Consider the following 27,591-nt stretch of genomic DNA (forward strand, 5'->3'; position numbering starts at 1 on the left):
GTAATGACTGCGGTGGGTACCGATAGCTAGAATGAGGACAAATAGCAGTTTACTTAAACTAGCAGCCGTTCAATGATTCTCGGTGTAACAGTTTGGATAATGGGACAATTCGGAGAACGCATTTCTCATCCCTGGATTGAGTTGTTTTCCGAGCCATATCTCACTCAGGCTCCACTATAGCTTTGGAACAGGAAGCCTGTCCGACCCCAGTGCAGATGTAAGCAGTAGTGTCAGAATCTAGTTTGAAAAGTGTAAAGGGAGATATGCACGAAAATGCAAGAGGTCATCCAGACAAATAAGACTAAATTCATCGGAGACTTCTCAAATGATTCTGAAAAAGACCAGCATGGTTTAAGTTGTTTTATTATTTACAGATAAACTTGTTCTGGCTTTTGTTGAGGTGAAAAATCCAATAATGTCACTAAAATAATCAAAATATTTACATAACAGCTTCTAAAAAGCTATTTTCTGTCAATAAATTAGGATTATTAAGTATGAAGAACATATTTTAAGTTGCATCATTATATTCAAATAGTTCATTTTTCAACTATTAGCAATTTATTGCTGGGCTGAGTGAGAAATGTTTGGGAACGATATAGAATCTCTGCATTTTAAATTGACACACTATAAGAAACCCATTGGTCATTCAGGGATTATACAGAAGGACTAGAATAGTAGATCTAGTTCATGTTTGCAATTAAAACATTTATGGAAGGATGATCAGAAGCCTTTTCTCAATCTTCAGAGAGCAGTCTGTGAAAGTGGTCTGTCCTCCTCTTCAGTACCTCCCGGCAATCATCCTACAGAAAAATGGTGCCTTCAAGTTAGTAAAAACAGCCACTATTTATTTTGTAGAACACTGGTGCTGTTTCTTGTGGAATACAAGTAGTTGCACAGTCTTTCTGAATTACATTTCCAAACATACGATAACAGTTTTAACTTGTGGTATTTGTAGAATACTAGCCAAGTATTTGAGATTGACTCAAGGTTAGTTTTTCTGCTTTTTCCACACCCCAGGGGTATACCCACTTCCCAAATGAGATCTCTGTTGCACGTGTGATGTTTGTTTTGTCAAACAAGATTTAATCCTAGAAGACACCTAACTAGGTTGTGAATTATGGAAATTGCAACAAAAAGAAACACTACAATTTAATAAAAATAATACTTTGTATGCCACCGGAGGTGGGATACCAAAACACTGTCAACGTACTGTTCCGGACACTCTCTCAAGATACGGGATGAGCTTCTGAAGTTCTTTGTCCTCCTTATCCCCAGACCAGCTCTTGATGGGAAGCATATTCATCAGCTGCAGAAATAAAGCAGGAAGTTTAATAAAACTCCACTCTGCTTCCAAAGAAAAAAAATATGCATCGTATAATTAAGTGAACATCATCACAGTAAACACACATGGTAGGGGTATGTGTGTGGAGCATTGTCCAAAACCACCGTTTTAGCAAGGTCCCTCTCAAGTACGCCCAAATCCTTGACATAGTGCCCAAGAACACAGGTACAGTCCTGTTGATACAAACGGTGTCTACAAAAGAAGATATCAGTTACGTACATGATATAAACAGTGTCTACAAAAGGAGATATCAGTTACGTACATGATATAAACAGTGTCTACAAAAGGAGATATCAGTTATACACATTTAAAGTACAACCTAATATCAACTGAAATCTATTCCTCAAATTATTCAAAGTAGATGAGATTGTCAGCCTGTCTCTGGTACACAGAACTCTGCAGCTGCAATATCACTAAAACAATAGAGCAAAACAAGCATGGCAAAAGGACAGCAACCAAAGTTTAAAAAAAAATACTTCTCATACCGAAACAGCCTTCTTTTCGGGTCCAAGATGTCCAGTATTTTCTCTGCATATTCTTTCTTTGCAGATGTATAAACAAACATCTGCGAAAAACACATTTGAGTCATTCAATTACCTGGCTTCTTAACAATAAACATATTACACATAAATGGGGGAAGTTAAACATGTAGCAAAAATAAAATCACATGGCTACTGCACACATAATAACTTGAAAACATACCTCAAAATGTTTTGTCATGGCTTCCAGAAATTCTTTCACATGTGGTCGTAGAATCATGTAGACCTATTGAGGTAAGAGAATAAAAATAGTACAATATTTTATGTTACCATCATTAGACAGACATTCATCCTATTAAAAAAAATAAACACTGGTCATTCAAGCAAAGAATAAAAGCCCCTATCACTGCCTTCCTGCTGCCTTATAAGTCTGAAATAAACAGATTGATTCACTAACTTTGTACTGATTGTCCTGGAAGCATGTGCGAAAGGTGTACTCTGCATCCTCAATCCGGTTCAGAGAGCTGTATATGAGCGTTTCATCCTAGAACACAAAAAATGTCCAAGCGATTGGTACCCCATAGTGTTTAATTTTGATGGAATGATAATATAACTTGGTAATCATCATGGAAATACAACCTACTGATACATGAATATACTAAGTAAATATCAGACTGTAAACCAGACCCGCCTAAAAATATATATTATACTTTGCATGGGAATTACACAAGTAAATGCTTTGATTAGTCACTAATCTCAAAGGTAAACCCAACACTCACCAGATCTAAAACTAGAGTGGCTTGGGGCGTACTCCTCGTCTTAGGTGGGATGTCTCGTATGCACGGTTTGGATTGCTGGGATTTGGATGGAATGTTCTTGATGAAGGTAAAGCTAAATACAACAATGCAATGGATTAATTACTTTCAGGAAAAGGGAGTCCTTGAGAACCACATACATTAGGAAAGCAAGTATGGGCAGTGGATTATTTCAGCAGAAGTGCATCACAAACCAGGAACAATTATGTTGGCCAGCCTGGCCAGCTTCTTTAGATGCCCAGCTGTTGATTATCTTATCAGAGTTATTTGACACCAATGAACGGTTTGCTGGTAACTCTTTGATCCTGCATTATGACATAGCCCCAAGATGATCCAGAGGTGATCTAATTCGTCAAGTAGACACATTGTATTTCATAATATGTTATGGCATGCAGCCTTAGAATCGTATACCACAGAACCAAGAACAAAAAAACGGAAGAACCCACGGGCTGAAAACGTCATCGTTGTCCTCATCTCCAGCGAGAAGGCTGATGGAACCATAGCCAAACACACACTGCTCTGGGCTCATCACATCACCACTGCTGGGGGTTCTCGCATCTGAATAGATAAAAATATACACAAAAAACAGCCTTGATTCAAATGAACAAGACTCATTCACCCTGGACCAATTGAGCCATTACTGTGCTGACCTCATCTACTCTTGCCTCAATAATCACATGCAAGTCCTTGCTAGCCTATACAGTAGTTTGTTTATTAGAAACCGAAAGTGACAGTTTCTTTGTAAACAAATAGGCCTACCCAATGGACTCAGGAAAGTGACAAACCATGATGGCCTATTCTCCAAGACAGAAGAATGTCTGTTCGGTTCTACACAATACAGTTCTATCTGAACACAAACACTGCACACCCATGAATTATCCCCTGGCCTTCCAGGCAGGCTACCCTACTTGTAAAATACATACAAAAGCCAACACACACACTCGGGATTGCTTACTAAATATGTGCAAGTACGCAATTTCAAACATAGCCCAACCAATCCACCTGTGATGTACTTACTTTCCTTGGTAGGTGTGAGGAACCGGACCATGGGGGAGTAGATATTTCGCACAGTGGAATTGAGGGGAGAGGAGGGGTTTAGCTCCGACAGCACCCGGTGATGGTGCACATTAACGGGGGTCTTGAAGCCCAGATCTAGAAATTAATACAGAATGATTGTCAGTATTTAGTTGCCATCTTGAAATAAACAACAATAGAGCAATTCCATTCACCAAAATAAATGGGTACCTTCTCTGTCTTCATAGGCAGGGGCTGCCACCCTTTTCCTCCCACGCCCTTGTACAAGAGGGCGCTTTGTAGCGGTGGGGATATCATCATCAGGGTAGAGTGACTGGTTGTCTGGCTGTTGTACATCTTCATCCTACACACAGAAAATATAATTGTGACCGTCTCAAAAAGTAGCTAAAAGCTCACATAAAAAGGATCAGAATTACCCCCACCAACTGTATGTCAGTAAAGTATTGGGCACTAGTATAAAAACATGCAAGTTGTCTCACATACAGGCTGACCCAAACCTTGATGAAAAAGGCTTTATCCAAAGCGACTTACAGTCATGCATACATACATTGTATGTACAGGCGGTCCTGGGAAAAGAACCCACTATCCTGGAGTTCCAAGCACCATAATCTACCAACTGACCTACTAATGACCACATTATTATGAGTCTTTGTCCTATGGAGGATTCAATTCAATCAATCAGTGTGTATACTGACACTTAACAACATCTAGCTACAGTGATAGTAAAAACAGAGCGCACGGGCGACATAGATACTAGTTCAAGTCCCTCCCCCTCGACCTACTTGTGATGGGTAATCTGTATCCTCGATGCCAGACACTACATCCGTGGAGCTATTTCAAGCGAAATGTAAGACATGACTACCTGCCTGTATCAACAGGAGTTGATGATAAAGCCAGTCTGATGCTTTGTCAAATTAAACAAAAACATGGGTCACCATTTAATATTACAGACAGGTAATGTTCAATTATTATAAATGAGATGATAAAATATTGCATATATAGTTTTGGGTAAGAACGACAAATACATTCAGGGTGGCCAACTGGTCAGTTGAACTGTGAACAAGAACCCATTGCAACATTGTCCGTTGTAGTTTGCCAATTTTGCCAGCGAGTGAGGATACTCTTTTCACGCCACTTCGTTACATCTACAACCGGAATTAACTTTTTCGTAGTAGGTTAGCAGAATTTATGCAGCATGTTGAGAATTAACATATTCGGGTTATGATAATTAACGTGTCAGGTTAGGAAAAAGGTTAGGGTTAGCGAAAATGTTCTCATAACCTGCCATGAAAATCACTTCCGGTCGTAGCTGTATCGAAGTGGCGTGAAAATAATGTCCTAGCGACTAAGAGCATTTTCCTAGCTACTACAACATCATTGTTTACGGTTGTCAAATCGGATAGCTAGTTAGCAAGCGATTGTGAGGTCGTCTAGCAAATTTGTTTAAGCCAACGATAATGCTTAATACGCATTCAAAGTTCAGCTTATTCCAAGATATTTGGTCAAAACAAGCTCATTGATTTACCTTTTCCGGAGTTACGCTCTGAGCCGCTCTCTTCGAGGACCGCCAACCGTTAAACTGTGCTGATGAAGGGTCAGCAATACTTCGAGACCGAAGTCTCATCTTCACAAAATGAAATGTTCACAATGTACACGGACAATAATCGTTATACAGCCCGTGAAAATAATCCTTGTACCTACTAAAAAAGTCGAGATCAGTTCCTGTTTGTGGTTGCTTTTCGTCCTTTATTCCATTCGTTCTCGTGCTGTTTTGTTTCTGTTCATTTAAATCTACCGGGAAGGTCTACTGCTGTAGCTAGCTGTAATCAAGGGGCGGAGCTTTTAAAAAAAACAGTCAACGTGATAGCCAAGTCACGTTGCAGATGGAAGCCTAGTGGTGGCAGACAATTTCTAGATAGGGTAATAGGGCTTTTTGTTTACAGTTAACTTCCGATGTTTTATTGTTTTGTGGATAAATAGATGGTGTATGACAAAGTGTAAACTTTCGAGGTGTACTTTTGCGAACCATTAGTATACATAAAATGTTTTGTAAAAATTGAGTAAGAATGTACATAATGTACATCAGTAATAAGACAGGGTTCAATACAAAATACAATAAAACACACCCATTTTATTTAAGATTGTATACTTATGTTTTTCCTCCCATTTAAAATCCAGGCAGATAGACCTACATCAGATACATTATGTCTTAAACTTTTCCAATGTAAAGGCTGATGGATAACAATTTACAATTGTGTTTAAAGATATAGAATGTAATCTTTCCAAGTTTAACCATGCCATTCAGTTGATACCAACATTCAATGTAATCTGTTTTAAAGAAACTCTGAAACATTCATTGTCTCTTTGTGCTGAAGTATTTATCAATGCAATTGTGGTGTAAAACCTCAGCTGACATTCTAGGAAAATGTTATATTTATTTAAATCCGAAATGAATGTATTCACACAAACACATTGATTAAATAGGCAAGAATCGTTCTTCACCCCTCAGAAAAAAAGCATTAAAAAGAGATCACATGTTCTAAAACCGTGTTGTTGGATCTGTTGTTTGGGCACTACACCTTGCTAAAAACTGGTCACTGAAGAGGCACAGAATGTCACCCTCAACTTCACTTGTTTCCTTGTATTTTGGGAAACATCCCATTCAGTGGAAAAAAGGTTAATCATAGAAAATAATGAGAAAAAATATCACACATGCACAAAACTAACTGAAAAATACTTTTGTGCCTGTATCTATAAGAAGTAGTTGTAGGCTGCAGCAATAGTGTTTCAATATAGCAGTTTGTTGCCTTTTGCAAAATGCAAAAGTGCTACATGAAAAATAATCTGTAACACCAATGAAGAGAAAGAGAGAAATACAAAGCGCAACAGCATGTGCACACACTAACCTGTAACTTTAGCCCTAGCAGGGATACATCCATAAAAATTGGAGGTAGAAGTATATTCCTGAGAAGTAGAAGAAAAAAGCCAAATTTATATTCTAAATTTCCAAGTACTGCACATGACAACAAATAGTTAACAAAACCAAGGCCAGTGTGTCAACCTAGCGGTTTCCCAAATCACAATATTATTTTCATTAATATAATAACTATTGTTATTAATATCATGATAATAAATGTCATCAGCTGTAAATGTAATGTCTGTGCTAGGTTGCTATATCATATATTTTTTAAGAAAACTTCAATGTAAAGACAAAGTAATATAAGCGAGAGCCATCCAAAGAATTTTCAGAAGTGTATAATTACTTTTCAGAGGTGCTATAATTACAAGATTTCTTATGCTGTGACAATTCTTCTATGAATTAACCTGTAAATAGAACTATATATTTTCATTCACGATAACATTGTATTTTATTTAATCTTCACATATGTTTTGGTTGTCCCAGCCATGTACAATCTACCAAACAGATAGCTAAAGCAAGTGGTATGTCTTATAATGTCTTAAGGCTGAACATTCATGGAAAGATTCTGATGAGAATCTCTCTCAAATCTAAAGGATATAGAATAGAAATCTATTAGCAAGCCTCTTCCATGATAAGTAGGTCTCATAACTTCTGTTGAGATTAAGAAATGATAGAATTCTCCTCAAAATCAAGTTGAAATCTAAACTGTGGGCCTTGCAATCAAATATAAAACAGAGGAAAGGCAGAGATTAGGCCTACCACAGAAGCTATAAACACACTATGCATCCCAAACTGTATCTGATTGTGTGCTGTAAGAAATAAATCAACTAGGGGGCAGCATCACCAAGGCAAAGTCAGTATTGCTGACAGAGGCTTCCCTGGTCTCCATTGCATGTTGCCAAAACAATCCAAAGGGATTGTCATCAATTATGATAAAGAAATGATTAAAGGCGTTAGACCAGGAGTGGGCAAACTTTTTGGCTCGAGGGCCACATCGGGATTTTGAATTTCAACGGAGGGCTGCATTTTTGGGGGGACCAATTGTTTGTTAAAATCAATTTGTGGAGCCTCCCGAGTGGCGCAACGGTCTAAGGCACTGCATCGCAGCGTTTGAGGCGTCACTACAGACCCAGGTTCGATCCCAGGCTGTGTCACAGCTGGCCGTGACTGGGAGAACCATGAGGCGGCGCATAATTGGCCACGTGTCGTCCGGGTTAGGAGAAGGTTTGTCAGGCCGGGATTTTCTTGTACCATCTCGCTCTAGCGACTCCTGTGGTGGGCCGGGCGCATGTACGCTGACACGGTTGCCAGGTGTACAGTGTTTCCTCCGACACATTGGTGCGGCTGGCTTCCGGGTTAAGCGGGCATTCTGTCAAGAAGCAGTGCGGCTTGGCTGGGTCGTGTTTTGGAGGACGCACGGCTCTCGACCTTTGCCTCTCCTGAGTCTGTATGAGAGTTACAGCGATGGGACAAGAGTGTAACTACCAATTGGGGAGAAAAAATGGCGGGCCGGATTGAAGTATACTTTGCGCCCCCCTTGCGTTAGACGATTGTCTGCAATAATCTATCCTTCCAACCATTTTGGATTATTTACCAACATCTGAATTATCTGACTACCATCTGTTTTATCTGTCAATGCATAGTATAAACCCATGTCATGAAGCTCAGAATAATATATAATACATTAAGTTTAATAGCAATATACTACTTCAATATCGTACTGTGTAATGGTCTTACAAGAGATTTAGGCAAAGCATAGCCTTGAGGTTGAGGCAGGTCCTACATTGAGGTCAAATGGATCTGCAGGAAAAAAGACCATGAGGTATACAATGTGTGTAACATCTCCTTATTGTTACTACAATAAAGTCAAAATCGACCTTCCCCGAGAATTCTGAAAAGTACTGAGTGTGAATCTATGTGGTTTCTTGAAGATACAGAAACAGCCTTCCGTCAGATTCTCCTCTCCACCCTCTCAGGGCTGTGCGTCTCAAACTCTTGGGACTCCTTCCTACCTGGCAGGCTGCTCTTACCAGGTGACGTGGAGAGGATCTGTGTCAGCACCATGTACTCTCACTACTGGCATGACCCAGGGCTCTGTTCTAGGCCCTCTCCTCTTCTCTCTCACTCAGCTCCGTCATATCCTCACATGGTCTCTCCCCTCACTGCTATGCAGATGACACTCAACTACTATTTCCTTCTCCCCTTCTGACACCAAGGTGGCAACACACATCTCTGCCTGCTTGGCAGATATCTAAGCTTGGATTTCGGCCCACCACCACAAGCTCAACAAGATGGAGCTGCTCTTCCTCCTGGTGAAGGTCTGCCCGCTCCAAGACCTGTCCATCCCAGTTGACAACTCCATGGTGTCCCCCTCCCAGAGTGCAAAGAACCTTGGCACAACACTGGTCAACATGCTGTCGTTCTCTGCAAACATCAAAGCAGTGACTCGTTCCTGCAGGTTCATGCTCTACAACAGAGTATGACCCTACCTCACACAGGAAGCGGCGCAGGTCTTAATCCAGGCACTTGTCATCTCCCATCTGGAATACTGTCACTCGCTGTTGGCTGGGCTCCCTGCTTGTGCCATCAAACCCCTGCAACTTATCCAGAACGCTGCAGCCTGCCTGGTGTTCAACCTTTGCCAGTTCTCCCATGTCACTCCGCTCCTCAGCACACTCCATTGGCTTCCAGTCGCAGCTCACTACAAGATAATGGTATTTTCCTACAGAGCAGCAACAGGAACTACCCCTCTCTACCTTCAGGCTACGTTCAAACCATACACCCCAACCTGAGCACGCCATTCTGCCACCTTTGGTCTCTTGGCCCTCCCACCCCTACGGAAGGGCAGCTCCCGCTCAGCCCAGTCCAAGCTCTTCTCTGTCCTGGCACCCCAATGTTGGAACAAGCTTCTCTCTGAAGCTAAGACAGCAGTCCCTGCCCATCTTCTGAAAACATCTGAAACACTTTACTTTTTCCCCCCTTGCTAGCTCTGACTTTGCTGATAGCTACTTTATTTAGGAAAAATGTACTTACTGTGATATGTGGTTATCCCACCTAGCTATCTTAAGATGAATGCACCTTAGCAGTTAAAATGCAAATATCTCAGAGCTGCAAATCAATGGATATCTGATTAAAAAAAAAAAAAAAAAAAAAATGAGAAGATGCTCGGATGGGGATGCTTGCCTTGGGGACAAAGTGGTAAAAAGATCAAATTGAAGAGCAGTGCTGACCCAAAGTCAGGAATTGATTGGGTGTTTCCACCCATCCTTTAAACCATAACACAGCTCTATGTTATTCTTAGCCATTTATTGGAATAATAATTGGCTATGACTTTTATCATTCACTGAGAGAGCTTTTCCCCCCAGGGTCTAGCTGGCGAGGACAGACTCCTTCATACGTTTCAATGAAAATTGTTTAATAGAACAACCATTGTTGTGTTGCTACAGGAGCATGATTACTATGCAACTGTGTTATATACAAAAACTGTACTTCTGATAACTGAAATTAAGTAAAGCAGATGGAACAGATATCTGTCAATCCCACAGTATTCTCTGTAACATCTTCTATTGTCATTAAACTGGCCTCCTCTGACTCCTCAACAGATTGAAGATAATGGTATAGCTGTGAATATAAGAAGCACTTGGATATAAGCAGCACTATATAATGCAAGCATGTAGCTAAATTCATTAATGCTTAGTCGTTATGAAGATTTCACATATCAAGGTGTAGGCACTCTTGAGACATTATGATGACAAGCTTCTAAATAGAGTCACTTCCAGCACCAAACCTCAGTGTTAATGCGCACAATGGCAGAGCTAAGAATTCCTGCACATATCAATCCCCTACTCTGTGTCGTCTCAGAGTGATCAACCTTTAAACTAAAAGCTTTAAGTAGAGTGAAGATGATCCCACTTCTTATAAAAGTACAGAGTACCCTGGGTAATTGATGAGACAATCTAGAAGAAAAAGAAACGCACACCTATCAAGGCGAGGTGCTGGCTAGCGGAGTAGAAAACTTGAAAATAAAGGAGCCGCACACTCTAGGAGCTCAGATGCAAAAATGTAATTACCAACTTTTCGACAGCCAGGCTGTCTTCATCAGGGTATAATACAGTCAAGCTTTCGAAACGTTGGTAATTACATAATTGATGAGACAACCTGATAGAAAACAAAATTCTACATGAAAATCAAAAAAAATATGGTTGAAATGTGTCATGAGAGAAACAAACACTCAAACCAGGAAATACATTTGTATAATGTGTGGCTATGACAGAAACATATAGCAGTTAAATACAACGTTATTGTTTCACAGCAATCTGGCGGACACCTGAGAAAAACCTGCACATATTCTAAAGCCCAATGAGCATTAAGAATTCCTGTTGACTTCTACTAGAAAAAAATGCAAGACAAAACCTGTGTCTGAGCAATTAATAGAAAATCTCAGCAAAGATTGATTTGTTTCCAACTGCATCATGCAAAAGTAAAAGAGGAATTCTATAACATGAGGTCACAATGGTACTTTGTTATACCCTGAAGAAATAACATACTTTAAAGCTTTTCTACTTAAAATACAAGAAATGTAAAATGTTCTGCTTTATAGAATCCTAAATATATATTTTTTTGCAATGAGTATATTGTTAGTGATGATGATAATAATAATAACAATGAGGAGAATGATAATGTTACAAACAACTTATTTTTCCTCTTGAGAAGAAGCTGCATTGTCAGTCAGTAGCTGTGTTAAATGTTTAAACAGTGCATTACCCTTCCAATGTATTCTTTTTCTTTTGTTCTCAGATAATCTGTACATTTATGTAGAAATAAATTATTCATAGGCTGTGCAAATATCTATCATATACTGGCTCCTTGTTGGGTTATTCAAACTTATTTAGGCTAAAGAACAAAAGAGGGAAGAATATATGAGAGGACCTGAGAGTGTACTTCAAGTGGTCTGAGTTTCAGTTTGTCTTGCCATATATATGTATTTTTTTGGCATAGGCTAAGTAGAAAACGAGGTTTATTTTTGGCTTTAGATAGCATCAAAGATAGGTGGATGAGGTAGGTGTGTAGGGGAGCCACTAGGATCCACCATGCCCACCAGGGGCTTTGCTGTTACTTGATGATCCAGAGGGGCCTGACGAGGCTGACCCTGCTGCCTGAGCAAAAAGCACACCTGCAAGGGAACAGAAAACAGAAACACCAGTGTGAGACTTCTGTCATTGCAAAAAATAAAAGATAGCAAGTTGGTCCGAGTAACCTGACCTACATAAGTCAAATGTTGACAAACAATGTTGTGAATTCATGAATGATAGTTGTAGTAACACATACAGTACCAGTCAAAAGTTTGGACACACCTACTCATTCAAGGGGTTTTTGTTATTTTTACTATTTTCTACATTGTAGAATAATAGTGAAGACTTCAAAACTATGAAATAACTCATATGGAATCATGTAGTAACCAAAAAAGTGTTAAACAAATCAAAATATAAGTAGGCACCCTTGATGACAGCTTTGCACACTCTTGGCATTCTCAAAACCAAGGAGTTCCCACATCTGCTGAGTATTTGTTGTCTGTTTTCCTTCACTCTGCGGTCCAACTCATCCCAAACCATCTCATTTGGGTTGAGGTCGGGTGATTGTGGAGGCCAGGTCATCTGATGCAGCACCATCACTCTCCTTGGTCAAATAGCCCTTACACAGCCTGGAGGTGTGTTTTCGGTCATTGTCCTGTTGAAAAACAAATGATAGTCCCACTAAGTGCAGACCAGATGGGACGGTGTATTGTTGCAGAATGCGTTGGTAGCCATGCTGGTTAAGTGTGCCTTGAATTCTAAATAAATCACAGACATTGTCACCAGCAAAGCACCCCCACACCATCACACCTCCTCCTTCATGCTTCACGGTGGGTACCACACATGCAGAGATCTTCCATTCACCTACTCTGCATCTCACAAAGACACAGTGGTTGTAACCAAAAATCTCAAATATGGACTCATCAGACCAAAGGACAGATTTCCACCGGTCTAATGTCCATTGCTTGTGTTTTTTGGCCCAAGAAAGTCTCTTCTTCTTATTGGTGTCCTTAAGTAGTAGTTTCTTTGCAATTCGACCATGAAGGCCTGATTCACGCAGTCTCCTCTGAACAGTTGATGTTGAGACGTGTCTGTTACTTGAACTCTGTGAAGAATTTATTTGGGCTGCAAACTGAGGTGCAGTTAACTCTAATGAACTTATCCTCTGCTGCAGAGGTAACTCTGGGTCTTCCTTTCCTGTGGCGGTCCTCATGAGAGCCAGTTATCATAGCTCTTGATGGTTTTTGCGACTGCATTTGAAGAAATGTTCAAAGTTCTTGAAGTTTTCCATATTGACTGACCTTCATGTCTTAAAGTAATGATGGGCTGTCAATTCTCTTTGCTTATTTGAGCCGTTCTAGCCATAATATGGACTTGGTCTTTTACCAAATAAGGATATCTTCTGTATACCACCCCTACCTTGTCACAACACAACTGATTGGCTCAAACACATTATAATAGGGAAAGAAATTCCACAAATGTACTTTTAACAAGGCAATCTTTTAATTTAAATGCATTCCAGGTGACTACCGGGTTGAGAGAATGCCAAGAGTGTGCAAAGCTGTCATCAAGGCAAAGGGTGGCTACTTTGAAGAATCTCAAATATAAAATATATTTTCATTTGTTTCACACTTTTATGGTCACTACATGATTCCATATGCGTTATTTCATCGTTTTGATGTCTTCACTATTATTCTACAATGTAGAAAATGTAGAAAAGAAAAACCCTTGAAGGAGTAGGTGTGTCCAAACCTTTGACAGGTACTGTATGGTAACAAAAGACCGTGTTGTTGATTCTGTGACTGGTGACTCACCGGTGTACATGACTCCATTGAGTTCCACTGACATACTGATGCTGCTCATGCCATTAGTTGTGAGATTGAGAGCTGAGTCCTGTCGGCCATCTGAGAAAACACACACAGCATGTAATGTACACAACACTCATAGGTGATGTTTAACAGCAGATATAAGCATCAACATCTCAGGAAAATGTGTAAATATGAACAACCTCACTACACAAACATATGGGGCGGCAGGTAGCCTAGAGTTTCGAGAAGCGAGCCAGCAACTGGAGGGTTGCCAGTTCAAATCCTGGGTCTAAGCAAGTCACTTAACACCCCCCACAACAACTGCACCAGTGTGGCAGCCCCCTGCTCTAACCTCTCCAACCCTTATATGTATGTTTGTCTTTCAGAGGAGTTGGTCACATTTCGGTCGGACCTTGTGTACAATTGATGAATAAAAGGATCTTAAACTAACTGCACAAACAAACGTATAAATAAATGAATTGAACAATCTAATAACCTGTAATAAGGAATATCTGAATAAACAAACTAACTTCTGGAATAGCCTAACAAACAAATGGAACCCACCCCGCTCACTTGGATACATTATATCAATTCATGAGATAGTTTACCAACGTATCCAAGTGAGTGGACACCTAAGGCAATTGGTTCATGAATGGTTCCCACCTGATGTCCTCAGTTGCCCTTTGTGCCCGCTCCCATACCCTATCATTCTGTATTTCTTTATGACTGTAACTTGTATACAGTTAGACCAGAGAAGCCATATCCCTGACTGGCAGATGAGTGACAACTAACTTAAACGTTGTGAAAATTCTGTGCAACTTCCAGCACGCGTTTACTGTGAACACTGAGGCTGTAACCGCTTTCAGTTAGTTTTAACAGGGGCCAAGTAGGCTACTGTGGCTATTTGATCATAATGTTGGCCTACCAGTGACCTACCATGAGAGAAAATGCATCCCATAACATTTTAACATGGAAATAGCTGTTCTATCATTCAGCCTACAGTAGCAGCCAATGTGTGGTGTACAATGTAGGCCTACATTCCATGAGACTTTTGGGAAAAAACATGCATGGCTTGACATTAACCTGTTTATCCACTTGTCCTTCAGACAAGGACGTGACTGAACATGTTGTGTTGTTTGATGCAAGAAACCACTTCACAAAATAAAATGCATTATTATTAACATACCATTATTACAGCGAATCAGACAAATTATGCTAGCTACCCTCTGCCTATTGGCTATTTAGTTTATTCAAGCCTGTCTCAAAATACAACACTGCCCCTTTAAGACAATAAAAAAGCTCTGTACCTGACTCGCTTTCAATTTTTTTTAGAAATGAACACGTTTTGTGCTCTTGTAGTAAGCAATCACACCCCTATTGGTGACTACAAATGATCTATAACTAGGCTAATAAATCACTAACTAGCAAAGGATAGGAACAAAATGTGCACATGTGACTACATGCACCTCTTGCTTTGATCTCAAAACAAGCGCATCTACTCACTACCACAGCTGTAAACACAGTAGAATTAAAATGAAATGACACAGATCTATATATGGCAATGGTCTATTTGCATATAGGCCTTCTGCAGCTCTGATTGGTTATGCACCGGTCTGTGTAGAGTATGTAGAGTCAGTGCACAAAATAATCATACTCTGATGCCTTGTGCCTACAACAAAATCTCTTGCATAATTCGTTTTGTTTTTCCGGTATGTTGCATTGAATGTGGCTAATATTGCGTTGATTCGATCACAATGAAGTTCAATATTGTGCTTCTCTCAGTGGGCTGATATTTCTTCTGTGCTCGGGGCTACTGCGCACCCACGCATGCGTGCAGTTTAGAGGGAACATTGGTGGCAAACCTGATTAAAAGCACCTTCTGCTCATCGGTTGCTCACCTGTGTTCCCTACAAATGCTGTTTTGAATGAAAAAGCTTTGTACCTACACACTGAAGAAGGCTGAAAAGCTGAAACGTCTGTGTATGCTAATCCCTGGTGAAGTGAAAATAATAAAATAAAATAGAAAAATGAATTAAGCTGTATGCAACATCTTTTTGAGTGCGAACCCATCACACCTTTTTATTTATTAACTATACTAAGAAATCATTTATTTTACTGCAGGGAAGCAATGGTGGACCAATCTTGGTACTTTCAAATCAAATTTAACATTATTTAAAGTGCATTTAAAAATGGCAACAGGCTCTACCTTGGTTGTTGATGCGGATGTTCATGGGCATCTGGGCAGTCCTGGCCAGCAGATTGTGCTGCAGCGCTCTCTGCAGCAGCCGCTGGTGCTTCTCAGCAGGTAGGGCAATCTTCTTCTCCGGGGGCTCGCCTGCCTCCAGTCTGTCCCTCAGCTGCTCTAGAGCCGCTAACTGGGCCGCTGCTGCCTGCACCGCCGCCGCCGAATTACCAACCAGAGGGTGCCTGGACATGAAGCCCAAGCCGGACACAGGCTGGCCACCCTCCTCTTCTACAGGGGAGAGGGGAGACGGAGAAGTTTAGAGCAGGGTAGTTTTGGTCCAGGATGTGGTAGCTTTTCAAATTAAGTATCTGTTGTCTGATGTTATGGGTTACTGTTCACTTCAACCGTTCTGTGATAAGTATGAACCCTCCCAACCCTCGTGTTCACATTCACTTCAATCGTTGGCTTTATTCATGTCTGTGATATGAATGAACACACCTTTTTTTTATTTATTAAAAAATACAAATACATTTCCTCATCTCAATGCAGAATAATTGTCATTTAAAGATATCTGAGTATAGCAAAACACCTTTCTATCCATCAACACTATGATGTTCATCATTGGCTAGACGAATGCATACAAAGTTCAAAACCCCAACCCTTCCTTTTATGTACCTTTCTTGATTTTTTGGATGGGAGTGAGAGAGTGGCCTCCGTTGGTGGCCACGTTCATCCCCATGTTCTGCATGGAAATCTTGGGGGAGGACAGCATGGTGGGGGTCCCATTGGGGGAGTAGGTGAAGAGTGAGCTGCCGAAGCTCTGCCGGCGGCTCTGCCGGCGGCCCTCCCGTCGGTTACAGTCGATAGCTGCCTGGAGCTCGTTGGGGTTGCTGAGGCTCCTCTTGTCACATTCGTATGGATACAGGTACTTCATGTACCTGTGAAAAAGACATTTCAGTTGGAATTGGGATAATTTTATGAAATATGAAACTATTTGAAAAACACAGTATTACAATGGATAAGTATACCTTGAAACAAGTTTACAAATGATATGGGGGAATGTGTGTGTGTGTGTGTGTTCGGTGTGCATAAGTTTGTGCTCGCGCTTGTGTGTACTCACTGTGTCCTGAGAGTAAAGGCTGCACTGGTAATTGAGGTAGGCAGGTTGAGTCCTTTAGTGATCTCTCTCCACAGCTTCTTGTTGATGACCTCCACCAGGCCTCCCTTCTCTGTCACCAGCTGGTACAGCATGTACAGGTCTAGGACCTGCTTGGCCATGATGGGGATCCTGTTCACAGGGGTTCCTGGAGACGAGGAAAAGACAACTCACTGCCTGTCGCTAACACCATACTCTTTTGCTAGGTTTCCCTTTTGATAAGTTGCCATGGAACTGACTGTGAACTGAGAAAACTTTCTAGTGGTCTGAAACATTTGAATGCTTCAGGAGTACAAAAATATATTCAGAAATGTCATGTTCTATATTCTGGGCTGGACAGTAACTGATTAAATGTAATCAGTTACATGTAATCGGATTACCAAAAAACGAACTGTAATCAGCTACATTACAAACAATAAAAAAAAATCATATTAAAAATACTTTTGAAAAACCAGATGCTTACTTCTTGGATTACTTTTAAATTCAGAAAGGATGTTTGATTAAAAAAAAATACATGACACCTTGTTTTCTCATTGACATTCAATTCAGCACTGACAAAAAGGCGCAAGTTTATGCTTGTTACACCTGAGCGATCACTATGATGACACACCAAATGCATTTGATGGATTCTTTTTGTCTTCTTCTAATGCCTCTTATTTTTTTTATTTAACCTTTTTTTAACTAGGCAAGCCAGTTAAGAACAAATTCGTATTTACAATGACAGCCTACTCTGGCCAAACCCTAACCCGGACCATGCTGGTCCAATCACGACTGGTTGTGATACAGCCTGGAATCAAACCAGGGTCTGTAGTGACGCCTCTAGCACTGAGATACAGTGCCTTAGACCACTACGCCACTCGGGAGTAATAATAAAGTAAGGGGAAAGTAATCATAAAGTAACTGAAAGTAATCAAATTATGTTACTGAGTTTATGTAATCCAAAAGTTACATTACTGATTACAATTTGACAGATAAGTAGTAACTGTAACATATTACATTAAGAAAGTAACCTACCCAACCCTGGTTCTGGGTATTGTTTTCCTACGGAGAGTATCACACCTTTTCTTAGCACACAATACTTCAATACATAATCAATTGTCAATGCCATGTCTGTTTTGTTCTTGTTATGGTATTGGGTCTTATTGTGCTTTAAAAAACAAGATTTTTTTATAATTCTGAAAGAAAGCTATGGGGGAAAAAAGTGGAAAATGTTCTCCTCTCAGTCTCTTTTCAGTTCCCTATATTGTACCTAGAGGGCAGTGTCTAATTCTTTGAGTAACTAGGCACGCAGACCAGCCCATACATTTGTTTGAGGGCACAGTGTATAGTGTAAACATACCCTAAACACCCAATACTGGATTTTCCCACTGACTATCTTAACATAATAATATTTATTGCTATTACCTTCAACATGTTGGTCTTATATTTCCAAAGTAGAACTAGTTTGTGAATCAAAATTATACAATGTGCTGTGCTGTTTGCCTGAGGGCACACACTTAACGTGTTGTGAAATATGTTGTGAAATGTAATGTAATGTTTTTAATTGTATATATCTGCCTTAATTTTGCATGACCCCAGGAAGAGTAGCTCTAATGGGCAACCAGAATAAATACAAATAGAGTCTGACGAAGTGACGATCATTAATAAAAGATGCAAATGCTGAACCAAACAAACACCATAACTTAACAGAGCTACATAAAACCTCCGGCGCCTAAACATATACCTAAATACATTCCTAAGTTGATACATGCAGTCTCATGTACGCTTTAGTTTTAGACGAGCTGGGAACAGTGAAGGCTTGGCCGACCATAAAGCAATCATCTGCAAATGAATAAAGATCCACCCACGGAGGTGAAAGCTGAGAGTGGTGTTTCCTATGTCAGTGAAGGGGGAGGGGCGGGGGCAGGTGGCTAGAGAACACAACAGGGCCTCTCTACTAACCCACCAAGGCAAACAGTGAAATCGCTATCGAGTCATGTATTTTATTTGTATTAATGTGTCTCTGCTGCATGAGATACTGGGACAGAAAGGTACAGTACTGTCTTGCATATACGCCACTCCTTTTACAATACTCGCTCACCTCTCTTTTGCATGAAGCTGAATAGGTCATCCAGAAACTCTTTTCTCTTTGGGTCTCCATCTAGTTCGTAGAGCTGGAGAGGAGAGGAGAAGAGGGGGAGAGATAAAAACAGGTTACAGCTGGGAGTAGATTACCAAGGGGGTTGAGAACTATTATTGCCCCAAAATGGAGGATGGAGCCTCAGCTTTAGAATGCCATTAAGTCGAGAGAGGACGTCTAGTATGATGAAAACCTGATGTGGCCCAGCTGCTATGGCAGAGAGCTCCGGAAAGTTCAGTGAAAATGAACAGTAACAATGAAGCACATGGCTCATGGGAATACAGTGGGCTATTGTGGTAACTTAAATTGCGGTATGAAGATTGTTCACAAGAAAGATTGATTCACACTTGCTGGTGTGGAGAGTATCTTTTGACTGACTAACGTGTCAAACAAAAGTGTAGTTTACAAATCAAAACAATAATGTATAGCTGAGGCGGAATAATACATTTTGTTTCATCATTGGGTTTTAATTCTCTCTGAAATGACACATACCAAACTAAAATATAAATGCAACATGTAAAGTGTTGGTCCCATGTTTCATGAGCTGAAATAAAAGATCCCAGAAATACACACAAAATGCTTTAATTCTCTCAAATTTTGTGCACAAATTTGTTTTCATCCCTGTTAGTAAGCATTTTTCCTTTGCCAGGATAATCCATCCACCTGACAGTTGTGGCATATCAAGAAGCTCCTGCGTGGGCTCCCGAGTGGCGCAGCGGTTTAAGGCACTGCATCTCAGTGCTAGAGGCATCACTATGGACACCCTGGTTCAAATCCAGGCTGTATCATAACTGGCTGTGATTGGAAGTTCCGGTAGGCTGTCATTGTAAATAAGAATTTGTTCTTAACTGATTTGCCTAGTTATATAAAGCAAAAATTATTATATATATATAATTTTTTTATTTTAATAAATCTGATTAAACAGCATGATCATTACACAGGTGCACCTTGTGCTGGGGACAATAAAATGTGCAGTTGTTGTCACACAACACAATGCCACAGATGCCTCAAGTTTTGAGGGAGTCTGCTGATGTTTGCTGATGTCAACATTGTGAACAGAGTGTCCCATGGTGGCAGTGGGGTTATGGTATAGGCAGGCATAAGCTACGGACAACGAACACAATTGCATTTTATCGATGGCAATTTGAATGCACAGAGATACCGTGACGAGATCCTGAGGCCCATTGTCGTGCCATTCATCACCTCATGTTTCAGCATGATAATGCATGATATTGCAAGGATCTGTACACAATTCCTGGAAGCTGAAAATGTCCCAGTTTTTCCATGGCCTGCATACTCGCCAGACATGTCACACATTGAGCACGTTTGGGATGCTCTGGATCAACGTGTACAACAGCATGTTCCAGTTCCCGACAATATCCAGCAACTTTGCACAGCCATTGAATAGGAGTGGGACAACATTCCACAGGCAACAATCAACTGCCTGATCAACTCTATGTCTCTATGTGAAGGAGATTTGTTGCGCTGCATGAGGCAAATGGTGGTCACACCAGATACTCACTGGTTTTCTGATCAACGCCCCTACTTCTTTTTGTAAGGTACAGTATCTGTGACCAACAGATGCATATCTGTATTCCCAGTCATATGAAATCCATAGATTAGGGCATAATTTATTTATTTCAATTGACTGATTTCCTTACATGAATTGTAACTCAGTAAAGACTTTGAAATTGTTGCATTATGCGTATATATTTTTGTTAAGTGCACAAGATGCTTCATCAATGCAACAGTTCGGCCAAAGCACACAATGCAGAACTCTAGTCTTGTTCTGGACTTGGGAGTACTTTTTGCAGGCTCTTGCTGTGTAATCACAAACAGGCCATTCTCTTTGTGGCGTTTAGCGCCCATTAGTGATGCCAAGCTGCAGTTAGATCTTATTATCAGAAGGATGGGGGGCTGGATGACGAGGAGGGGGAGGGGCGGTAATAAATGTAGGGCTGGAGGCAAGGCCAGTCTTAATTACAGGATGCATGCATTTCTAGGAGTGCCGAGCCATAAATCGTCAAAATGCTCTCTCTCTCTCTCTCTCTCACTCATAGAAGTTCTAAAAGAGTAAAGACATTTCAAATGTCATATTATGTCTATATACAGTGTTGTAACGATGTGCAAATACTTAAAATACTAAATGGAAAACATGCTGTGATGGCACACCGTGGTATTTCACGGAGGAGTTTTTTTCAATATTTTATTTAACTAGGCAAGTCAGATAAGAAAAAAATGATTTGTGGTTCTGTGTAATCTGGGGTAAATATGTGTCTCTAATATGGTCATACATTTGGCAAGTTAGTAAGCACAGCTCAGTTTCCACCTCATTATGTGAGGCCTCTCTCAATAGCAAGGCTATACTCACAGTCTGTACATATTAAAAGTCTCTCTCTCTCTCTCTCTCTCATCTCTCATCTCCTCTCTCTCCTCTCCTCTCCTCTCCATCTCTCTCTCTCTCCTCTCTCTCTCTCTCTCTCTCTCTCTCTCCTCTCTCTCTCTCTCTCTCTCTTCTCTCTCTCTCTCTCTCTCTCTCTCTCTCTCTCTCTCTCTCTCTCTCTCCTCTCTCTCTCTCTCTCTCTCTCTCTCTCTCTCTCTCTCTCTCTCTCTCTCTCTCTCTCTCTCTCTCTCTCTCTCTCTCTCTCTCTCTCTCTCTCTCTCTCTCTCTCTCTCTCTCTCTTTGTTTGTGTCGTACTGCTTTGCTTTATCTTGGCCAGGTCGCATGCTAGAGAACTTGTTCTCAACTGGCCTACCTGGTTAAATAAAGGTAAAATAATATCAGCATTTTAATTTGGTAACATTGCACAGTGTGACATGTAATATTCGTAAAATACTGAATCGGACATATAGTTTGGGAAGACCTTTAACCAGGGGTCAACAAGATTAGTGATACCCTCCCTGACAAGCAGTATCAATCTACTTAGGTAAAGCCAGAGAGCAATAAATGGTTGACGTTCCTGACACAAGGTAGGAGAGGAACCCACCAATCAGGTTCCCTTCCCCACCTCACTCTCCTATCAACTACCAGTTCCTTTAGTTGGCCCCTTCTCTCTTGTAGTACTGGATACAGCTGCATCCTTTTCACGTGAACCTCTTAGAGACCCCCGCCACACACCCCTCTAACCCCCTCATTCTAACTCCCACCTACACACCCCACTAACCCCCCACACACCCCTCTAACCCCCTCATTCTAACTCCTACCTGCACACCCCACCACACACCCCCCTAACCCCCTCATTTTACCCCCCCCCCCCCCCGACATCACTATGGCAGAACACATCTGTTTATCTGGGACGGGTGGGGTTTGGGGCTACAGGTTTTCACATCAACTTAAATCTATAGTACACACACTGATAGGGCGTCGACCGTCTCCTTGTGTGCGACTGTCTCACAAAGAGCTGTGTCAATGAACAAAACGTTGGCAGTGAGCATAAACCTCGTTACATACATGCCACTACTGAGGAATTTTACGTGTTCTGAGTGATAGAAAAGCAGGCAGGCGTTTTAGAGTGAACTTTAAGAAGCAGGGAGTTTCAGTGTGAGCAGGTTTCCTGCCAGCACAGATTTCATTAGATCCACCCAGAATGTTACAATGTGAAAAGGCCAACAGATAGTCAAAGAGACTACTTCAATGCATTGCCTGTGTGAGCTGCATAAAACGTTTGAGCAAGGTTTGTTCAGGCTGCTGTTTATGACTTCATGTTTTTTTGTTCGTGTCTCGTGGATCATTGATACAAGATCAGCAACGTATTCATTTCTGAATGCTTTAACTATGCAGGTCAAGCTTGTTGTTTTCCTGTTGGGTGAAACACACACAAAAATCTGTTTTATGTCAAACATCATGAATAATTCCAGCACAAGTAGTCACGGTTACTCAGAGGTTGCGAAAAACAACAGCTATCAGAGTCCCATGCGAGTCATCCAGGCACCTCGCAACAAGTGTCACGTAGCACATAATTGGGCCTAGCTATTGAGCCCTGTCCCCACATGGACATTGAGAGGGGATCGCATGGAGCTAGTGTGTCACACGAGCTGTTGCCTATGAAACACACCCATCCTTTCACACCTGCCAGGGCTGACTGACACACACACACACACACATACACACACACACACACACACACACACACACACACACACACACACACACACACACACACACACACACAGAGGAGGGCAGTGGGGGAGGGGAGAGAGAGGCCAGGAGGGGGATGGGAGGAAGCGAGCATGCAGCTTGACTTCACCGGTGTGAGGGGGTGCTGTATATGGATTGTGAACCTGGGCACATGATCTCTCTTATTTAAATAGTGTATAGTTCCTAGCTGTGTCTCTCCCATGCTAGTTTCCTGCATTTTCACACGCTTATCAAGTGAACAAGGACAATTCAACAACAAAATGTGGCGCAGACTGCTCCCTTTGACTCATTATCACACTCATACTTTGATTTCCAACTCAAAGAGATATAAAACCACAGCTCCACCTAAGAAACCACAGTAATGGCAAAGCATCGCAGTGAGGAGAGGTATCTAGCTCCTGCTATGCTGGCTGACTTTGCCAGCTTACTAAATATGTATTGAATTAAAGGAGCAACTGTTCAGAATTTTTCATTTGTGATTAGTGTGTAGAAACAGATAAGCCAGGATTTGTGTCGAGCATTATACCACGCGGTTACCATATATGTTTCACAACCAACAGCCTACATTTCTTTATTAGAAGAAATTGCTCATAATGCTAATTAGGTCCACATTATCGGAATTGGCTAGATTTATCGCAGCAAGCAATTTCACTGCTTGCCTTCTTGAGAAGATTTCCACCCAAGAGGAAAATAATGTTAAACTTTCAATAAGCTGTAGGAACAGGAACTGGAGACTACATAATACACTGAACAAGCTCAAGAAGAGGGAACCAGCAAAGTACACTGTAGTTTTTTTAAAAGTAAAGTTTAAAGTATGTAGTATGTAAATAAAATAAACCCCAACCTCTACTTTTTTTTGTAAATGGTTGTTTCCCTTTTGTAGTGTGAAGAGATTAGCACAGTAAGAAAGAACATGGTTCACACCTGTGGATGGTCAATGAATGAATAGCAAGAGCAGTTCCACTCTCTGTTTGAATGAGCCTGAAACTAGTCTGACAAAAAAATGTTATATTTTTGTCTTCCCTGTCTGTCTCTACCCTCTTTCTTCACCCCATACATCATACTGTTGTAACACATTACCAACCTTCCCACCACAACCAGTTAGATATTCGACATTTAAAATAACGGAGAAAATGTTCTGAATTTTTATTTGAGATTTATCTGTTTCTACACACCAATCACTTAAATCCACAACACGCCTCATTTTAATGAGAATACATAAACCTCCTCACAGACATTTTGTCTTGTTTACAAACATGAAAACAAATTCAGCCTTTCCACATTTACATTTTAGCAGACACACTTTTCCAGAGCAACTAGGGTTAAGTGCCTTGCTCAGGGGCACACAGCTTAACCACTAGGCTACCTGAGCACTATACCTAGAGACAGAACCACTGTTGAACATGGCAAAACACATTTAAAAAAGGTGTACTATGTAGAAATCGCTCCCCCATTTCCTGGTTGCTAAAATTCAAATATTTCACGTACTTTTAGTTTATGTGACAAACAAGCAAAACAAGTATAGTGTAGAGAATCATTGTACCATCTAAACAGCTGTGAAATATCTTTTCAACAACCAAAAATATTGTACTTTCAACTGGTGTACAAAACCGAAAGTAAAATAATCAAAAACGAAACGTAAGAATGGGAAGCTTCATAGACTTGCTTTCAGAATGACAGATCTATAACTTACATTTCTATGTGAATTTGGTTGGGTCGCCCACAAAGTTACACATCCTGACTGAATTCCTGACTTCATAATCCAAGATTCACCTAATGGATAGTGGGTTGGGACAGTATCAAAGGATTTAGACGCAAGCAAATACTCAGAGAAGCAAAAACAAAGCTGTTCCTCCCAGTGAGTATTGCAGCATTTTCTAAGAATTGAAGAGAGATTGGAGAGGATTGTAAAAAAAATAACAACGAACTACTATGCTTGGATTAAGAGTGATATGGTGATACACAATGCAAAGGGTAGCATAGCAAGTGTAATATGTTTGAATTCGGTCAATTAATGGAGTCAATGAAGGAATCCTGCATAGGGCCAACGTCAAAGTAATAATCATGTCTTTCATTGGATATATTTACAGTTGATGTGAAAATAGAGTGAACACCACTTGACGATACATGACATGGAAATAGAATGAACACTATTCAATGACACACGTATCCCGTTCCCACTAACCTCAGCTGTTCTTACATTACATACAGCCTGTATAGACTTTAATAAGAATGTGGAACAGTTGGCAGCTTGTGAGAGCGTCTAGATTGCTAACTGTATGACGATGTATTAAGGGCCTAACCTAACTACACAGTCTAATGAATAGTATCAAGTTTATAAATGCCAAAGAAGGTAGGGCGGAACTTTGAGCAAGCTGCAGTTTCACATGTGAGTGGATGGGGAAATGTTTGATTGGCACGAACAAGAACAGACTCTAAGAAGACAACATCACCTAACCAAACAAACTGGTCCCAGTGCCTGCGTTACCAAACAGGACCGGCAGACAATCTGAAGGGAACAGAAGACATGTCTGGCGAGAAAGGCTCTGGTTGTTAGCAGAGTGTCAATCAGAATGATTGATGACCTTGGCTATGAGGGTGATGGATAACGACAGCCCAGGTCACGCCACCCTCAGCAGCACTTTCCATGTGGCTCTTTAGGGAAGGAGATGTCCTGGTCAGTTGTCACTAGTTACCACAGCCACAAAGTCAAAATTGGCTATATCGCATAAGTTCATGAAATGGTCTTCATTTCATGTTATGGTTAGGCATAAGGTTAGCAGTGTGGTTAAGGTTAAGTTTAAAACCAGATTTTAATTAAGATAATTGTCAAAATAGGTGGGGTTTAGCCATCATTTTGTGGCTGTGGTAACTAGTGATATCTGCCCTGGTCGTGTTGGCCGGGCCATCCAGATCAATAGGTTGGATGGGTAAAACGTTTAACCTCTGCTGATACTTGATCATAGGGCGCGAACAATTGGTCCAGCCAGCGTCGTAAGGGTTTGGCCGGTGTAGGCCGTCATTGTAAATAAGAATTTGTTCTTAACTGACTTGCCTAGTTAAATAATGGTTAAATATATATATTTTTAAAATAAAATAAAACTGTCCTCTCCTTGTCAGCTGCCATGTTGTGGGACCTACCTGAATTTGTCGAATAGAAACACATTTTTTCATTGCAAAACATTTTCAGTTTGTAGTAAATGGCAGTAAATGTTTTGCAACAGAATCAGCGTAATGAATACACCCCAGGGGAGTCATGACAATGCCCACTGTTGTGACTTGAATCCTAACCATCTTTCAGAAGTGGATGGGATCAAAACAAGGTGTGGCTGGTTAATCTCACACATCATTCTTTGTATGACGGTCAAGCTTATAATAGCTATTGAATTGTACATTTACATTTTCCCCAACTGACATTTTCCCCAATCTATTTCAAATAAGGTGGATTCAGAAATACCAGGTAGTGTGAAACATATCTGTGTCTGATCTATTTCCCATTGATTTCTTAAAGAATGCAACCTTTTAATGCCCAAGGCTGATGGAGCACTGTTTCAAGGTATTTCAAGGCGACAGAGCACAAACATGGTCTTTGTAAGGATATGGATGTTTCTATAGATTACTTATTTCAAAGACGTCATAACTTTGTTTGTTGACACTTCAAACGTAACCATTCAATAGTAATCACATTTTTACCAGAGTATTTTGGCACAAGATTACATTCTAGTCTTTCATACCGTAAGAAGCTTGAGCCTTGTATAGAAATGTACAGATTAGACACGACAAACGACGCAGGTCATCCACAAAGAAATATATATGGTTTGAGAGGCTGGGCTCAAAGCAAATGCATGTAGTATATATCTCAATCCACTACCTGACAATGTATTAGTTGATAAGTCACGGTTAAATCAAATCACTTTCTGAATAAATACAAAGCTAGGTTTTCCCAGATAACTAAAGACACTGTGTAGATGCCTTGAAACTATACAAAAAAGGCCAAATGCCGAAATGGGAACACAGAAAAAGAAATGCTGACCTTTATGCAATCATTGTTTACATTCCTGCTACTAGCTACCCCCCTTCAAAACCATATTGAGTGCCTGCCAATTTCCAGAATCCCCTTGGCTGCACAGTTCTTACATCAGCTGCAAAGCAACTAGATACTGGACACTTTAAAACACTCCACTTCACAGCCAAAAGCCAGTATTCACTACACTTGTACTGCTTGGCTGCTGTTCAAACTGCTCTCTCCCTCGCTCCCCCCCACACCCTTTAGTTACATCCCTCTGTTTCTCCTTGACTCAACAGGAAGACTTTAATAGGTCTTCCAATGCCATTGTTTGTTTTGTTTAAGCCGTTGTTTTTATGGAATGCCTAGTTCCATTAACCCTGTTCTTTCTTTGTGTTAAAACAAAGTCTGTCACACACCCAAAGGTTCCCCAGGGCACTTCATGGCCGATAGTTTGACGACAGAATTTTTCAACAGGCCTTCAGCATACCCTCTAATGGTCTGCCGTGCACTGCA

The 27,591-nt window shown here is 40.7% G+C and overlaps 2 protein-coding genes across 5 annotated transcripts in view; both read right to left on the bottom strand.

The window, feature by feature from the left end:
- Nucleotides 1–346: 346 nt before the first annotated feature.
- ctdspl3 (CTD (carboxy-terminal domain, RNA polymerase II, polypeptide A) small phosphatase like 3) lies at nucleotides 347–5,515 on the bottom strand. 3 transcript variants are annotated; one of them, XM_055940693.1, is made up of 11 exons: nucleotides 5,197–5,515; nucleotides 3,882–4,014; nucleotides 3,654–3,788; nucleotides 3,083–3,194; nucleotides 2,601–2,712; nucleotides 2,279–2,365; nucleotides 2,045–2,107; nucleotides 1,828–1,907; nucleotides 1,408–1,534; nucleotides 1,211–1,306; nucleotides 347–800 (listed from the first exon to the last, which is right to left on the bottom strand). In XM_055940693.1, exons 1-11 carry the CDS (start codon nucleotides 5,293–5,295, stop codon nucleotides 735–737), a joined length of 1,110 nt encoding a protein of 369 aa, XP_055796668.1. In that variant the 5' UTR covers nucleotides 5,296–5,515; the 3' UTR covers nucleotides 347–734. The 3 variants fall into 3 exon arrangements, with proteins under 3 accessions (XP_055796668.1, XP_055796669.1, XP_055796670.1); XM_055940694.1 differs by lacking the exon at nucleotides 5,197–5,515 and adding an exon at nucleotides 4,219–4,421; XM_055940695.1 differs by lacking the exon at nucleotides 5,197–5,515 and adding an exon at nucleotides 4,203–4,292.
- Nucleotides 5,516–5,782: 267 nt separating this feature from the next.
- Nucleotides 5,783–27,591, bottom strand: part of LOC129867344 (AT-rich interactive domain-containing protein 3A-like) — a 68,638-nt gene continuing 46,829 nt past the window's right edge. For both annotated transcript variants that reach the window (XM_055940691.1, XM_055940690.1), the window contains 6 exons: nucleotides 18,893–18,965; nucleotides 16,777–16,960; nucleotides 16,332–16,594; nucleotides 15,678–15,944; nucleotides 13,478–13,567; nucleotides 5,783–11,764 (listed from right to left, as the gene is read on the bottom strand). In XM_055940691.1, the coding sequence (XP_055796666.1) occupies nucleotides 11,670–11,764; nucleotides 13,478–13,567; nucleotides 15,678–15,944; nucleotides 16,332–16,594; nucleotides 16,777–16,960; nucleotides 18,893–18,965 (972 nt within the window). In that variant the 3' untranslated portion in view covers nucleotides 5,783–11,669. The remainder of the gene's footprint in view (nucleotides 11,765–13,477; nucleotides 13,568–15,677; nucleotides 15,945–16,331; nucleotides 16,595–16,776; nucleotides 16,961–18,892; nucleotides 18,966–27,591) is intronic.

The sequence above is a fragment of the Salvelinus fontinalis genome, chromosome 12 (assembly GCF_029448725.1).
Source record: "Salvelinus fontinalis isolate EN_2023a chromosome 12, ASM2944872v1, whole genome shotgun sequence".
Lineage (NCBI taxonomy): Eukaryota > Metazoa > Chordata > Actinopteri > Salmoniformes > Salmonidae > Salvelinus > Salvelinus fontinalis.